The sequence below is a fragment of the Rhinolophus ferrumequinum genome, chromosome 25 (genome assembly GCF_004115265.2).
Source record: "Rhinolophus ferrumequinum isolate MPI-CBG mRhiFer1 chromosome 25, mRhiFer1_v1.p, whole genome shotgun sequence".
In the NCBI taxonomy this organism is placed as follows: Eukaryota; Metazoa; Chordata; class Mammalia; order Chiroptera; family Rhinolophidae; genus Rhinolophus; species Rhinolophus ferrumequinum.
The window spans coordinates 13913762-13930395 of record NC_046308.1 but is presented as its reverse complement, the minus strand read 5'-3'; the positions used below and the strand labels follow the sequence as shown (position 1 = coordinate 13930395).

The 16634-nt window shown below is 57.0% G+C and overlaps 2 protein-coding genes across 2 annotated transcripts in view; both read left to right on the top strand.

Annotated features, from left to right (window-relative positions):
- Positions 1-820: 820 nt before the first annotated feature.
- LOC117017822 (translation initiation factor IF-2) lies at positions 821-2008 on the top strand. Its single transcript, XM_033098413.1, has 3 exons — positions 821-885; positions 1007-1260; positions 1349-2008. The coding sequence occupies exons 1-3, from the start codon at positions 821-823 to the stop codon at positions 1969-1971; spliced, it is 942 nt and encodes a 313-aa protein (XP_032954304.1). The 3' UTR covers positions 1972-2008.
- The window catches only part of FAM222A (family with sequence similarity 222 member A), a 57104-nt gene continuing 41753 nt past the window's right edge, over positions 1284-16634 (top strand). Inside the window, exon 1 of the mRNA XM_033098191.1 lies at positions 1284-2168. The gene's annotated coding sequence lies outside the window, so the exon portion shown is untranslated. The remainder of the gene's footprint in view (positions 2169-16634) is intronic.

Sequence of the window (16634 nt, the reverse complement as noted above, 5' to 3'; positions counted from 1 at the left end):
GGCCAACAGCTAGCTGGAACCAACAGGGCTGGAACCCCATCCAGGTTCCGTGGGAGTCCAGTGGGGGTCACAGGGGCATAGCCTGAGGATTGTGGGAGGAGTATGGCTGCTGCTTTACATTTCTGTAGAGTCCTGAGGTTTTTCCTGGAAAGCTGCCTGCCCAGCTTACTGTGTGATGGACCCATGGGAATTGAGGGAACTATTCCTCCCAGGACTCAATTTCACCAGCTGTCAAATGGGACTGCTAAACGGGCCACCCATAGGCTCTCAGGCAGACCAAGTGAGAAGCTATGAAGCGGCTTAGATTAAGGCAAAATGCAGTATAGTTTGATGGTTTCAAAATTTGGACCCCAGGTGATGCTGTGCCTCAACTTCCCCATCTCTTAAGTGGGGGAGAATACCGGTGCCTACCATCCACGTATGTGGTGAGGATTCCAAGAGGTGGAACTTACAAAGAGCTCAGCATATAGTTAGTGCTCCAGAGATCTTCTCAACTGTGATGCCAAAAATCCATCACTGCCAAAAAAATATGCCTTGGGGCTAAGTACTCCAACATAGAGTGTTATGTCACATCTCTTAACCTCAATTTTTTCTATAAATTGGGAGTATAATAATGGTACCTACCATATCAATTTTCTGTAAAATGGGAGTGATAACAAAACGTACCTCATTGTAGTGTATGAAGATTAGGTAAAGTACTTCGTTACATATGTGTTAGCGTCCTTTATCGTTTTTAACAATTTGCTATTAAATATGTGCTCAATAAATTATACTGGTTTTCCCATCCCTGGTTCCAGACAGAGGGACTACAAGTACCAGCATGCGCTGCACCCCCAGTCGGGGCCCCTCCGCCCGGCGCCGGCGCGCTGCATACCGGGAGTTGCAGTCCTCCCGAGGCTTGCCCCGCCTCACCTCAGTTGGGGGAGGAGGTTGGAGAGCCTCCCTGCGGCCTTTGAATTTTGCCGCGAAAAACGCGCGTGGCGGACCCCGGCCACGCCCTCCGCAGGACGCGGCGCCGCGTCACCCTGGTAACCGCCTCTCGGCCGTCGCTGATTGGGCCGAACCGCAGGGGGCGGACGAGGGGCGAGACGCAGCGACTGCTGCCAGCGCTCTCGCCTGTCAGTCGGGCTGGAGCGAAGCAGCGGGCAGGACAGCCGGGCCGGCGGCTCTGCGAAGAGGCTGCGCGCGCCAGCCGGAGGAGGCGAAGAGTGGGGCCCGCCACCTGCGGGGCGAAGCGCGCAGCACCGGGCCTGAGGCGAGGCGCCGGCGCGCGCCGGGCGGCGCGAGGCTGAGGCCCCGGGAGTCCCCGCGCGTCGCCCGGGGCCATGGGCGCGTGAGAGCCCAGCGCGCGCCGCCTCTACTGCACCTCGCGAGCTCACACGCCCGGTGCACCGTTCTCCCGGCGGTCCCCACGTCCTTCCTGCTCCACCCGGACTTGTTATTTCTCGGCGCGGAGGTCCCCGGCGCTGCATCCGAGCCTCCGCCTCCCGCTGCCGCCGCCTCGGCTGCCGCTGCTCTCCGGCTTCCCCTCCCCCCACTCCCGGGGCTCGGAGCAAGAGGAGGAGGGGCCGGTGCATTCTCGCGACCGCTCTTTGCAACCTGCGGGGGCCGGTGCATGCCCAGCGAGGCGCCCGGGCCGCTGCAGGTGCGTGCAACCCCAACGGAGACGACCCTCCCCCCAACCCCGGGCGAACCGGGGGGCTGCAAGCCGCCGGCGGGCGGTCGAGCGAGAGGAAGCAACAAAGACCGGCTGCAGCTGGGGCCGGCGAGAGGGGCTGCGGCCGCCGGGCTCCGGGCGCCGGCGGAGAGGGCGCCCCGGGGAGCGGCGCGGGCCGAGCTGCAGCCTTGAGCGGGACCCCTAGGGGAGGCGCAGCGCCGCCCGCCGGACGCAGTGAGCACAGGCCCCAAGTGAGGATGCGCCGCCTGAGCGCCCGCGCGGCCCGGGTTCCGGGCGGCCGCGACCCCCGCTGAGCAGAGAGAACCTCCACCCCCGACTTCGGACGCCTGGATCGCGCTCACTGATAGCGTCCTTTCCCACCCGGAGAGAGGTATCAGCTCCCAAGAGGGGCTTCCTCAGGCAGCTCTGCCCCCTCTGCATGGCTGCGACCCGGCGAGCGGAGGGTCGTCGCCGCTGAGACCTGGGGCCCTTCGACGGCCTGGCTGATCCGGTGAGTTCCGCGGGGTGGGGTTCCTGGTTGGAACGGGAGGCAACCCCTGGCGTCGGGGCAGTCTGGATTAGAAATAAAGGGACCCTGGGGGCTGTTGGGGATACTGAAGCAGAAGTGCCTCTTGACCGCCCCTTTCCTTCTCACACACAACTTGTCTGGACTCGCCAATCGGCCAGCGTGGAGGTTGGGAGCCCATTGTAGGGACTCTGCTGGGCCCTTGGCTGGGCATATGCCAGAGGTCACCCCACCCCTGAAACCAACAAAGGTAGCAGGGGTAGCGGTTCAGTCTTCCGAAAATTTCCCCGGGAACTCCCGCGTCTTGTAGTGTTTGACGAGGACACCCAGAATGGGACAGCTTGGGCTTCTCCCAAGTCACATCTGAGATCTTCAAGGGACATCAGCTCAGAGGGGTCTGTGGAGTCTCGTCTATGCAGGTGGCCGCTTTTGAGGATTGTACTCTCTAAGGCTAGACCGTAGCAGGGTCCCCTTACATCCCACGTTCCTACAAAAAACTCGCAGGGACAGCGGGTGCCCAGTGGGGTCGCGGCGTGATGTCACTATCAGGCCTCCGACTAGGCCTCCGACGCCACTGGGGTTGCCGTGGCGACCGGACTTGCCTTGACCCAAGGCCGCAGGGGGCGGGGGTCGTGGTAACCAGGGGCGGATCTCATGGTAACCATGGGCGGGGCTGGATGCCTTTGGGAAGTGGAGGGATGAAGGCAGACTCCCCCCGCCCCAAATGCAGCCCTCTGACCTAAATCCCCAGCGCCCTGGTGAGGTGGGGGAGGGAGGCAGCACCAGCTGTCCCCGCTGATGCTCCTCCCCCCAAGGACAGGTGTTCAGCTTTGGTCACATAGCCTGGCAGTGCCTGGGGGCTTAGGATTCCCAAACAGCAACTTTCTCCTTTCAAAAGGGATGCTGCAGAGACCACCTCCCTGAACCCCACCACATACCCAACCAGCAGGCTGAAATTCCCGGGGTCCCTAGAGAGCTGTGGGCCCCCTGCCTTAAAACAGGCTACTTCTGCTCAGGAAAATGTGGGTGCCCCACCCCCAGCCAGGGAAAGTACACAGGAGCTGCTGCTGCCTGCTGCTCCTCAAGTTCAGGGGGTCCCCTGCTGTTTAAGGCCAAGATGAGGGGCGTTGGCTAAGCTTGAACTCCTGACTGCCCCGCTCCTTTGGTGTTGAAGAGGATTTTGACAAGCTCCATGTGGTGCTCACTGAGTGAATGAAGGGCAAGTCAGGCCCGTAAGTGCCAAGGTCTGAGTAAGTGTGTCTCTGCGAAGGGGCCAGCTTTGTCGGGGATCAGGTACTGGCACCCCAGCACTGGCCTTGTTCCCTGTGAAGGCCCAGAGGACCGCCCCCACCTCCTCCCCCCCCATCCTGCTGCTGGCTCTTTGATTCCTTTTCTAAGTTCCTTCCAGCAATTTGCCAGTGTGGGATGTGGGTGAAACTGCTGTGATCACATTTCTAGGAAAAGGTTAGAGAACTAACTGTGTCATTGCTTCAGCAGCATGGGGTGGGGTGAGAACAGAAGAGAGTGTATCTCAGGTCATTATGAGAAGCCAGGCCCCATCTCTATGCAGCGAGCATTTTTTCTGTTCTCCTACCAGGCTCTAGCTAGATTAACAGGTCAATAAATATCAGTGGAGCCGCTTTTGGGGGCTTGGCAGGGAGATGATATTTCCAGCTGAAATGGTATCGTTAAACACACAGGTTTCCAAGGACAGAGGAGCAGTAGCAGATGGGGGGAGAGGTGGGCAGAAGGGCTGTTTGCCCTGCCTCTTGAAGCTTCCCAGTTTAGAAACAAACTCAGAGTGTGTGCCAGAGATCCACAAACACAGCAGTTGGAGGTCCTTCGTGGAGTATTTACACTTCCACAGCCAAGGCGGAGGGAAAGGCTGTCAGAATTGGGCAATTCCTTCTGTTCCCTTCCCTGGGCTTGGCAATAGCACCAAGCGAAATGCAGGACGGAGTGCCAGCTTACCCAGCATCTTCTTATATGCCAGGCATTTTATAGGATCTCAGTTACAACTTGCAGTGCCTCATGTGCGGGGGTCCATTATACAGATGAGGAAACTGAGGCTCAGACAGAGGAAGTGATGGGCTGAGGGTGCTCAGCTTGGCAACCGCAGAGGTTTGGCTCTGAATTACACTGGGTCCAGAGTCCCCAGGTCTTCCCATCCGCTTCCATGGGTGGAGGGGAGGCAGCCCCATTTCTTGGACAGAGATCCTGCAAGAGTCAGCGGCTATCAGCTATGGAGAGAGTGTGGCCTCAGTGAGATGCCTTGCCACACTAAAACCCCAGTTGGAATCCTGCTTCCCCATTAGCTGCAGGGTACGCTGAGCAGAGTACCTAGCCACTGCTGCCCTGCCTTGTGGGCAGCCTGCTCCCCTCACCCCCGTACCTTTCTCCAGAACTGAGGGAAGGAAGGTATGGCTTGAAACTCGCCTGACAGAAAGGGTTGAAAGAGCCAGCCCGAGGCTCCTTGTCATCTGCCACCGTGGGCTGACTGGGGTGGGGTGTGTGGCTGCCCCCAGATATCCCAGGGACCATCTTGGTAGGCATCCAGCTGGTGGGGAAGGCAAGAATGTCAGTGGGGGTAAGGCAACTTTGGCAGATGTGGCTGCTGACCTAGCTTGAGGGTCCCCAGGGCCCTGTAGGAGGGGTGCCATGTGACTCTCAGAAAGGACAAATGGGGATCCCCCAGGCAGAGGGGTGGAAAGAGTGTTCTGGGCGGTGGGAGTGGCCGCGTAGCTTGCCTGTGAGTGCTGGGGTGTGCTGAATGAGGGGAAGGGGTGGCCCTGGGATGGCTGTGTCCTGGAGGCTTAGGTGAGTGGGGGAGGCTTAAGCAGGGGAGAGGATCTCGGTACAGCTCCCTTGATGGGTGGTGAGCCTTCTCAGCTCTCTGGGCAGTCCCCTCTCTCAAGGTTAGCTTTGTCCCCCCACCCCCAGTAATCCTTATCAGTTGTCTAATTCCATGTAAGCTCTCCCACCCCCTGTCCTTTCTGAGCCTCACATTTGCCCTGGACTGGGGCTGGGCTGGGTTACTTAACCCCTAGTGGTGGACAGTGGCTCGTGGTAAACAGCCAGATCGTGGAACAGGTCAAACACTTGTTGGCTGTGTGACCTGGGGTGAGTCACTTTGCCTCTCTGAGCCTCAGTTTCCTCATCTGTGAGAAAGAGCTGATAATAGCACCCACTGCCCAGGGTGTGGTAAGGATTCAGTGAGGGCTTAGAACAGGTAGGTGGTGGCATACAGTAAGCACTCGATAAATGCACATTCTTGTGACCACTGTTAGCCTCATCCTCAGAACAGAGCCTTGAACACAGCCTCTCCCGGTTCCTCTTGGAGCCAAAGACCAAAGATCCCCCAGGGCAGGTCTGGGACCCCCACCCTTTCAGCTGCCTCTGCTGGGTCTCCCACCCACCTGCCCAGGGCACCCCACGTGGTGAGCACATGTGGCTCCCATCTGAGCTCCTGGGGGGGCACTGGGGCCTGCCCAGGGGGCCCCTCCTCAACCTCTCTCGTGCCCCCTCCGCCTTCCAATCCCTCACAAACCGGAGGAAGCGAGTGGAGCAGCTCATATTCATGGACCGTAATTCAATCAGGCGGCGATTCCTCTGGGCTCGGGGCGGGGGTGAGAACGAGGAGGCACGCACAAAAGGGCCGCTTTATTACCTCCCGCGGGCCGGGAATTGCTGCTCTCCCCCAGCAGAGGCCGGAGCCACCTTTATTGTGTTAACCCATTTGCGTGTCAAGAGCTATTGTGCGCTTTCTCTGCCTGTGCGGGGCGGGCTGCGGGAGGAGGGCTGCGCGCCGGCCGGTCCCCTCCGCGGGCGCCGCCCACCGCCCTGATTGGTTGCTAAGTGATTTGCATCCAAGGTAATCACTTTTATCTGAGAAGGATGTCGACTATAATTATAAGCTACTGACATCTTTTGAAATCTGCCTAATGACTATTTTAGTCTACGCAGGCTGGGGGTAGGGAGGGGGATTCTGAGGCTGGGGCGGGGGAGGAGGCTGCAAGGAGGATGGATTCCTTCCACCTGGACCATCGATTCCTTAGTTGAGAAATATCTGAGTGCCTACTGCGTGCCTGGAACAAAAGACGGTGCGGAGATAGGGTGTTGCATTCCCGGGGCGGCATTAGTGCCATTACAGGGATAGGGAAATAGAGGTGTTGGGGAATGAGCCACCTGCCCAGAATCACACACCCAGTAAATCAGACTCAGGCGGGGAACCTGAGCCTCTGACCCCCTAATTCCTGTGCTGGCCACTGGTGCAGACAGAAATAATAATGGTAATCATTCCTGGGTGGAGGGCACCTCTCTCTTCCTCCTAGGGCTTGTGTCATAGCCCTATGAAATGCAGGTGCTGTTACTACCCCATTTTACCAGGGAAGAAACGGGGGCACAGAGAGGTTACATCACTGCCCAAGGTCACACAGCCAGAGAATGGCAGAAGTATGAAGTCTGTAGGTAGCCAGAAGTGGGGTTCCAGCTCCCCTCTCCTCCACTCTCTTGTGGTTCCGTTCTAAACATTTGGCATCAGCCTGGGCCAGGGCACCCTGCTGGCCACTCTCTGGGTGGCAAAGCTCTAAGGAATCAGACAGCCCACCGCCTCCATGGGGAGTAAGATGAGTCTGCAACTAACTCAGATTCTGGACAAAGCCAGAGCAGGGCTGGAGGAAAGACATCAAAGAGGGAAGATCTGCAGCTGGTCACAGAGGGTTTCCTAACAGGAGCTTTTGCTCCGGGCCCCGAAGACTGGGTGAATGGCAATGTCACTGGCAAGAGGGAGTTTGAGAACCAAGGGGTATGATCAGGAGGGCAGGGGAAGCTTATAAGAGGGCAGAGGTTAAAGGGAGATAAACTAGGAGGGTGTGCAGGGCCTTAAGTGTGATTGGGGTGGACCCCTGTCTCTTATACTCTTACTGGCTGTGTGTGCTCAAACAAGTCACTTAACCTCTCTGGGCCTCACTTTGCTCATTTGTCCAAGGGAATCATAGTAGTTTTCTCACAGGCTTGGGGGTGGGATGAGCTAGAGTGTGGGGAGTGCTTAGGTGAGCTCGACTGAGCCCTTCAGAGCTGGATGGGCCAGGCTCAGGCCCCAGCCAGTCATCTTGGCACCATAGCAAACCATGCTGGCCACAGCTGCAGTTTGGGACCCTAGGAGCCTCTGCCTTTGTACAGAGGGCACAGGGGTCTAAGGCCTGGAGGGTCAGGGGTAAGGCCAAGGCTGGCTATGAACAGGCGCCTGGGGATGGGGTCTTCATGACATAGAAATTAATGACCCAGAGCCTGGGATGGGGGGGGCTCCCTTGGAGCAGAAGGAGGAGAAGGAGGAGGAGGAGGAGGAGGAAGAGGAGGGAGTTCCAGCTGCCAGCTGTCTGCTCCAAGATTTGCTGCCAAGGCAGAGGCAGCTGCCCCACAGGGTCCAGGTCAGAGCTTGGCCCTGGAGGAGGCAGAGGTGGTAGGGCCTCTGGGCGTGCAGTCCCCAGCCCTGAATTTGGGCCTTGGCCCTGCCCGTCAGCATCTGCGTGACCTCAGTCTCCTCATCTGTCAGAAGAGCCAGGAGTCCATTTTGGAGGGCAGCTGTGAGGCTTGGCAGTAACCGATAGCAAGTGGGCAGTAAACAGGAACTGCTATTTTCGCTCTTTATTCATCCGCTCATTTAGAGAGATTCACTGGTCTGTGCCAGGCTCCCTGCCAGGTGCTGGGGACACAAAGATGAACAAGCCCAGTTGCCTTGAAAGGTGGTGAGGCCTCCAACATACCAGCACAGTACAGTGGGTTAGTCACCACAATACAGGAATTCACAGTCTGTAGGCACTGTGCCAGGAGCAGGGGGCAGTAGGGAACAAACCAGATATGGCCCTTTGGGGCTCCTCGTCTGTCAAAGTACGCTAGGAAATCAGAGGTAGAAATTATTACCCGAGTGGGGTAGCCAGGGAAGGCTCCCTGGAGGTGGAAGCACTTCCAGTTGCAGGCTTTGGGGGCTTCTGTCTAAACACCTTTGCCTATTATGGGAATCACAGGACACTGTTGGCGTCTGCGGTGTGCTAGATGGAGCTTCCGGCTTAGGCATTTTGTTCTCACTTACTCCTCATATGGTTCTGGGAAGGGTGTTTTCATCCCTGTTGTGTAAATGAAAAAACTGCGGGCTCATGGAGGTGAAGTGCCTACATGGCAGGTCAACAGAATTCCATTTGTTATCCATGCAAGCTTTTGCCTGTCCTCTGCCTGTGAGGGCACTGAGCTGGGTGGGGCTGTCACAGGAGGATCCTTGGGCAGGGGCTGAGGGGACCAGTTCTGGGCCAGCTATTGTCTTTATGAGCTACAAGACCTTGAGCAGGTCACACCCCCATCCTAGCCAGGCCTCAGCCATGTCCTCTATAAAATGTCAAGGATGGCGAATCTGTGGCACGCTTGGCTTTCCCTACACCGCTGTGCCCTTGGCAGGCATCGCCAATCAATTGCTGCCCGCTTCCCCTGCTGAGTTCTTCTCTGACCTTGGGTTCTTTCCAGGGCTCTGGGCAGGCAGCAGCAATTTCTGAGCTGAAGCCCTTTTGCTTGTCTGGCCTGGATGAGCTCAGGTGTCCCTCTGGCCCTTCTGCATGTGGTTCAGAGGACCAAGGTACCAGAGCGAGGGATTCTGGGGCATCTTCTCTAGGATATGGGTTTGGGTTTGTTCTTCAGCCATGAGAGCTGTGGTGGTGTAAGTCTGTTTACCTTCCTCCATCTCCCGGAGAGACCTATGTACCCGTCCACACAGCCCAGCACACCGGGCAGATTCCAGATGCTTTCAGTCTGGATGATGACAACAGCATTCACTGAGCTCTTCCTCAGAGCTAGGTCCTTCGTGGGCACCCACTCTTTCATCATTCTGCAGCACACCTGCAGTGTGGGTCTCAGCACCTCTAGGAAGAAGTCAGTCCATTTTAGAGATGAGGACACCAAGGCTCAGAGTGCTCACGCAGAGTATGGTCATGCACTTGCTGAGTGGCTGAGCTGGCATTCACACTCAGGTCTCGAAGTCCACAGCCTGGGGCGGGGCTGAGCGTAGCAGACAGACAGGCAGCCTTTCTGGAGTTGCTGTCATTCCAGGCTGGTTGACTTCCAACAGCCAGAGCTGGGCCTTCTAGGAAAGGGCAGGGGGCCCTTCTCGGTGCAGGGAACAGCATCAGAAGCAGCTCAGAGGCAGGCAGGCAAGAGCGTCTAGGTGGAGGAAGGAGTGTGTGGCTGCATGGCTGGAATATGGAGAGAGAGGGGACCGTGGAGGGAGCCAGGGCTGGTCTTGGCCTTGGGGCTTTGCCTCCCTGTCGTAGGGAACTGTGGCTGCTCTGGGTTGAGTGGCACAACCCAGTCCTGTCTAAGTGTATTTATTCAACATCTCCATGAACCCAGGGTGAGGTCAGCTGGTGCCTGGGGCTACCTCTGGTCTCCGAGAAGCTTTAGCCTGGAACAGTGCCTGGTACACAGTAGGTAGGCATCCAAGACATGTTTGTTGAATGTATAAATGAATAATGAATACTCGCTGGACTGAAGTGCTCAGCTGCAAGGAGGGGAGGCCAGAGTCCCTCTTTCCAGGAAAAGTTGGACACCGGGTCTGGAGGTGGGGCTGGAGAGGGAGCCAGGCGGTTACCTGGGGCAGAGGCTTCCCTGGCAGCTCTCCTGGCCCCTGCTGCCAGCCCTGGGACACCTCCTAGACCTTCCTGAAGTGCTGTCCCTGCCTTGCTGCTGTGCCTGGCGGGCAGCCTGGACCCAGCGCTTGGGGGGATAAAAGATGAAGGTTCATGACCATTTTTTAACTCAATAAAGGGAGAGACAAGCTGCAGGCTGCAGGCCGGAGATATAATTAGTTCGCAGCAGTGGCGCTTTCTTGATTTAGCTTCTGAGAGAACAAGACAAGGATGTTATACCCAATTAGCAGTAACATCCAGTCGGAGCCTCAATAGGTGAGATAACAAGCTATTTTTATGACTTTTCTTTCCCAGCTTGGAGGGGGCGGGGGAAGAGGGTATCAGGGCCTTATTTCTTTTCATCAGGGAACAATTATTAGCGATCTCAGGATTTCCCAAAGCCAAATGATACATTTGTGAACCCAAACAAGCAAGCATCCTGGGGTGACAGGCTGGCATTTTGAGCCCTGGAATAGTGGAAGGGGAGCAGGCCCCATCACCCCATTCTGGAGGCCCTCTGAAAAGGCTCCCAAAGGCAGAGAGGCTGTTGGTTTGGCAAAGAGAAGCCCAGGTCCTTGCAATGTTCTCAGTGACTGCCTCGATTTCGCTACCTGCTTCAAGGAGCCACAAGGAGGCTGGGCCAACTCCCCTGGGGATGAGGAAGGAGCCCGTTGTGGCCCTTGGCAGCTCTTCTTGGCACTATTGTAGGTCCTTTCTGCCAGCTGGGCCAGAGGTTCCGACTTCTCAGCCTTGAACCTGCCGTTGCACTCTGCCTGCTGGACCCCCGTTATGGCTCGCACTGCACGACCCTCCTCCTTCCTGTCCTGGGTCCCAGACCCAGTTTCTGGGTGATTAGCTCCACTCTGTCCACCCTCATTACCCACCCACCCCCCCAGCCCAGGCACCCGGTACTGGCCAAGCCTCTGCTGGGCAGGAAAGCCCTGCCAAGTCCCACCCCAGCTGCCTGGCCATAACGCCGACTCCTGGCAAGGGCTGGGGGATGCCCAGAGAGGGAGCTGGCATGGTTGTTTCCACATCCCATCAGCTCGGGCCCCAAGCCCAGAGCAGCTTCCTGGGCGTCTGCCCGTCCTGCAGCCTCTGGCCCCACCCTGTGCCTCGTCCCAGCTCCCTGTCAGTGGAGAACCCCACGCTCGTGGTTCAGACAACTGACATATCCAGCCATGCAAAGTAGGAGTTTAATTGCAAACAGTTTTTATGGATCATGGGCCCATCTGTGCCACCATATGCAAAAGGAGAAAAAAAATCCCCATTAAAAAAAAAAAAAAAACTTCTCCCTGCCCCACCCCCCAAACTGACTCCAACAGAAACAGTTGCTAAGGTTTTTCGGGCTGGAGCCGAGCACAGAGCTGGGACCCATCCTGGAGGCCTCCTGCAGCGTGAGCCTGGCAAAGTCAGGGGGCCAGGTGGGGCAGGGCTAAGAGGGCCCATGGGGCCTGACTGCCGAGAGAAGGCCTCAGCAAACTACCAGCAGTTCCCGTACCCAGCGGCTTCTCTCTCGGCTCCGGGCCTTTGCACATGCCACAGGCCATGCAGCGGTTGTACCTGCGGTGCTTTCCCGGCCACCTCGGTGGTGCTGTGTGCAGGCCTCTGGAGCGGGACGCGGCATGGAGGAGGCATTGCACAGTGTTGATGGAAATGTGGGCATGAGTGTGTTGCGGGCCCACACACAAGGCACTTCCTCTCCCGTTTCTAGCCCAGGAAATGGACCCCAGAGGGGCTGGGGATATTCTCAGAGACTTCATTTCCTTACCTGCTTCCAAGAGGCATGAGGAAGCTGGGCCAGTTCCCCGTGGGGCCGCTCAGGCTCACAGACTGTTCTTCCCAGGGTCCAGGCCTCCTGCGGCGGTGCCCAGCTCACAGATGCGTCCCACCCAAAGGTCAGCTCTCCCCAGACCCTCAGAAGGGACTTCCACCTGGGGCCTGAGTGGGCTGGTTGTCGGGGTTCTGAAAGGACTCACCTCGGAGGCAGCCTGCCAGGGTTTGATTGTTGCGCTGCCTCATCCCAATGACTTTAGACGGTCCTTTCTCCCTCTCTGTGGCTCAGTTTCTTCCTCTGTAAAATGGGAACGAGCAGTTGATGGGATACTGCATGTGAAATGCTTCTATATTGGTCTGTCACTTCTGTTCCCCAAGGGAGGGTCTTTGCTTTGTTCTCGGATATCTTCCCAGCTTCCTAATCAGGACAATTGATGTTTACTGAATGAATGAATGAATGAGTGAATGAATGCATGAGTGAGGTATTTAGAGGACTTTCCAGGGAGGGAATGAGACAGGCTCTTGGGCTGCCAGCAATCAGAGTTTTTATGCCCTTTCCATTGGAGTCTAGAAATCACTGTGCAACCCATGGGGATTATGAACTCCATTCTATTAATGAGGAAAACTGAGGCTCAGAGAGCTCAAGAGACTCTCCCAAAGTCATGCGGCTGGAAAGAAGCCACAGCTGGGACTAGAGCCCTGATCTCTGTGACTCCAGCTGACCAAGTCCCATCCCTCACATTGCAGGTGAGGAATTTAGACCCAGACAGGAGAAGGAATCTGGTCCAGATCAAACAACAAGGAAATAGCAGCCAGCTTTTGTGGGGTCCTTCCTACCCCCATTATGAGATGAGGAGTCTGAGGCCATCCAGCCTCAGAGCCAGGCCAGCCAAGTCCCACTGTCTTCCCTCCCTCCCTCCTTCCTCTCCCTCCTTCCCTCGCTCTCTCCCAAGTCTGTGCCCAGGATCATTGTACCTGTAGGCTTCCCCATCAACTTTATAAACTGGCAGCTTGGTGTGTGCCAGCAGCCAGGCCCCATGGGGGGGGTCCCCATGCCCAAAGCCCCGAGACCTGGTACTTGGTGCAGCCCTCCTGCAACAGGCAGCAGAGGAAAGTGGGACCCCTGGGACCCGGGCAAGCATAGGCTAGCCAGGCCTCTGGCAGGAGCCCAAGCCAGGCAGCCCACTCCCTGCCCGGCGGTGATCACCAGCTCCCATTGTAATCATTAAAACTATTAGAAGGAAACGTTTGCTTGAAGCAAATGTCAGGCGCCGAGTTGTGCTTTGTAAACGCTCACAATTAATGCCAATCAGGCCCGGAAAAAAAGCCGGCCCGGAATCCTGTCTGTTTCGTCTCATTTGTCAGCTGGTGCCGCTTCATGTTGCACATTTTCATACAATTGCTATAAACATAAAAGGGAAACTCCACAGTGTTCCCGGGCGCCCGGATGGTGCGCGCCAGCTTAATGATTTGGTATTCCGCTGTTCACTTGGCTGCCCCCGACTGGGTGGGAGGGAGAAAGGAGGACTTTGTGTGGCGGGGTGAGGTTCTCCTGGGGGTCAGCCAGAGAGATGGGTCAGCCTCCAGGCCTGGCTCTCCTGCCCCACCCACCGCAGGCCACGTGGCCCATGGAGCTGAGGACATCTGTGAAACAAGAACAAACTGCTAAAATATGTTTGCAAAATCCTCAAGGGGAAAAGAAGGGCTCAGTCCTCCAGACTTAGCTTCGAATCACGAGTCCATCTCCTAGAATGATCCATGGGGTTTATTGCCCACCTCCTGCGTGCCAGGCACTGAGCCTTGCCAGCTGGAGCTCAGTTTCCCCATCTGTGAGTTGGGGGAAAATAACCCAGTGGTCAGGATTTCAAGCTTGCCGGGACTGGGCTCTGAGCTGAGGGCATCAAGCAGGCTTTTTCTCATTTGGTTGTTGCACAGGCACTTCCAGCATCAACAGGAAGGGCGAGGCCCGGAGTCCCACAGCCAGAAGTGGTAGAGCTGGGATTTGGACCTGGGTCGCTGGACTCCAGAGCCCGTAACCATGGTGCCTTCCTGCTGTGTCTTTCAGAGTAGCCATAGGGTTGAAAGGAGATGATGGAGCTAAAAGTTCCAGCGCACAGTAGGTGCTTCATCAATAGTAGCTGCTGTCATCCCACTGCCAGCAGTGGGCCAGGGCAATGGTGGGTCAGTACCAACACATGGACCTTGCAGGATGGAGAGTGGAGGGTGGAATGGCCTACAAGGGGGTGCCGTTCCTCCTCCCTCCCCCAGGTTGGCAGGGTAGGGCTGAGGAAGGGCTGAGAGCGTATCTTGCCAAGCCCCAGGACCCTGCCTGCCACCCCCTGCCCTAGGTACCCTGATGTGGCTCCGAGGTCCTGGATGCTAACGGCGCCAGGCCCCACGTCGCCCGAGCCCTCAGCAGCCCAGAAAGTTGCACATGTTATTATCATTGTCTCCATTGTACAGATGAAGAAACCAAGGTCCAAACTGACCTAAGTTTACACAGGTCGGGGGGAGGAGCTGGAGCCAGATTCATGGGCAGGTTCATCCACTCCGGAGTCTTTTTCATGCCTTCCCAACCCCCTCCCCATTGTGGCCTGGATGTGGCCTTGCCACCCACTACGAACCCTCCCTAGGACCCTTTTGAGCTCTCTGTTTCTCTGTGAATGGGGTCTTCTGAGGCCAGGCTGGCTCTGCAGGGACACTCCAGCCTTTGTGTAGGCTTGAGCAGGCTCAGGCCAGGGTGGGCAGCCAGCGGGGTGGGGAGAGGGCGGTGCAGCCCAGCCGGCCAGGGATAAATGCTCAGAGCCAGGAATAGAGGCCCCTTTGTGTGGTGCTCAGTGGGGGAGGGGGTGCTGCCAGCTGCCACCCTGTGTGACTGGGGCGGTCCGAGGCCTCCACAGAGGTCTGCCACCACCCCCAGGGGACTGGCCAGGAGCCTGTCATCATCTCTTCCGCCTCCTTCCACCATTATTTTGCCTTCCTCTTGTTTCCCGGGGGCCTCCGGCTGCTATGGAGTCTCCGGTAGCCAATTACTGGGTTTGCTGTGGGCCTACTATGTGCCGTTACTGGGCCAAACACTCCACCAACCCTGCAGGTAAAGGACAGTAGTCCCATGTGACAGGTGAAGACACTGAGGCTCAGAGAGGACAGGTGACTCGCCAGACTCCCACAGCTTGTCATAGGGCCAGGATCTGTGCCCTGCTGGTCTAGGGTCCCGGGACCCAGGGCTGCAATTTGAGGTGCCCAACTCCATTGCCTGGGCGGCCTCAAGAAGGCTGCTGGCTGTCTTCACTCTCTGGGCAGGCACCAGGCATCCATTCCATCCCCCCTTTCTGGCCAGGCCAGCAGCTGCAGCCTTAGTGGGGGCCAAATCCAGGACCTTGTTGAGTGCTGCCCTACCCATTAAACCCTCTCTGAGCCCGGTTTAAACCCCTTCTGGGTTTAAAAATGGGAATGAAATAGAATCCACCATTGGGGGATGTTATGCCACAATGTGGGTGAAGCGCTGAACTCGATGTCTGCACACTCAGGCTGCACAAACGTGGCGTAGGGTTGCCAGCATTCCTACTGTGTCCTGGGAGAGGTGAGAGGGTAAGCTGAGGTAGGGCTCAGGTGGTGGGGATATGGGGGTAACTCTTAGGAGCATAAGCATGTGGCAGGGATTGTCTCATTGGATCCTTGCCACAGCCCCATTTTACAGGTCAGCAGATTAAGGCTCAGGTAATTGAAATGGCTGGTCAAGGGTCCCAGGGTCCCAAGGAGCCAGGAACACAAAGAAGGTAGCTTCCCAGAAGGCCCCGCCCTTAGTCTCTTCCTGATGCCCACCTAGCCCATTGGGCAGCTGTTCGCTGCAGACACTGACCAAGTCCCCTATATGAGCCCAGCTCTGTGGGAGGCCCAGAACTACCCACAGGAAGACCCCAAATGCCACTTGGCTTGTGGCAGCATATTGCAGCTGCCTGGGGCCCTCTGACACCCATCAGGCCATTCCTTCCTCTGGCCTTTGCTAAGGCTGGAGCTCCCACAGCGAGTGCCTCCACTGTCCCCTTCCCCGGTGCACTCACACATGCACATGCATGCCTTCTCTGCACGGGTAGCTCCCACTTGCCTCTTCCCTAAATGCCCCCCGTCTGGTGGAGGCTTGGACCATCCCCTCTGGGTCTCGTACCCTGCTCACCGCTGCCAGAGCCCCAAGCCTTTTCGCTGCTCTCCCAGCTCTTCAGTGTGGCACATAGTGTGCCTTCCCTGAAGTCTGAAACAAAGCCCCGGTCCCCGCCTAGCAGGAGAAACAGATACAAACAGAGCAGTGACGAGGCTGCATGTCCGAGGATGTGGTCAAGTACAGGACACGCAAGGAGCTCCCACCCTGGCTCTCCCTCCTCTACAGAAGGCAAAGAACATTTCTGAGTCCTACTATGCTCTTGAAAACTGGGCCATCTCCTTTTAACCCTCCCAAGGCAAGGCAGGGAGTTTACAGATGGGACAAGAGGCTCAGGAAGGCAGATGCCTGCTGAGGCCACACAGCTTCTCAGGGTGCAGCCTCGGTCTGAGCCTTGGACGACTGGACACCAAAGTCCATGTCCTTCTCCAGGGCAGAAAACTCAGGTGCCCGTGGGGCCAACCAGGTGGCACAGTGAACAAAGCAGCTGCCACTTAGCCTCGTGGGAATGTAGGCTCAGTGGTTCCAAAGCTGCCAGTTTTAGTTTGTTTTCAAAAGAAACAAGACAATGAAAATTTGAGGTGGAATTTTATTTAGTTTCTTTTTAGTATTGGCAAACTGCCCTTTTTTTTTTTTTTTTTTTTTTTTTTTTTAACTGCAGCAAACAGGGCAAAGGAAAGATGTTTGTGGATGGGATTTGCACCCTTCAGGGATGTGGTACTGTCTTGGTGGAGGGCATGATGGGGGTCCCAGGATGTCACACCTTCCCCATCCCCCCATCCCCAGCCAGAAAGAGCCCCCAGAACCCAGTAGCAATTCCACGCACCCTTCAAGGCAACCCCAGAC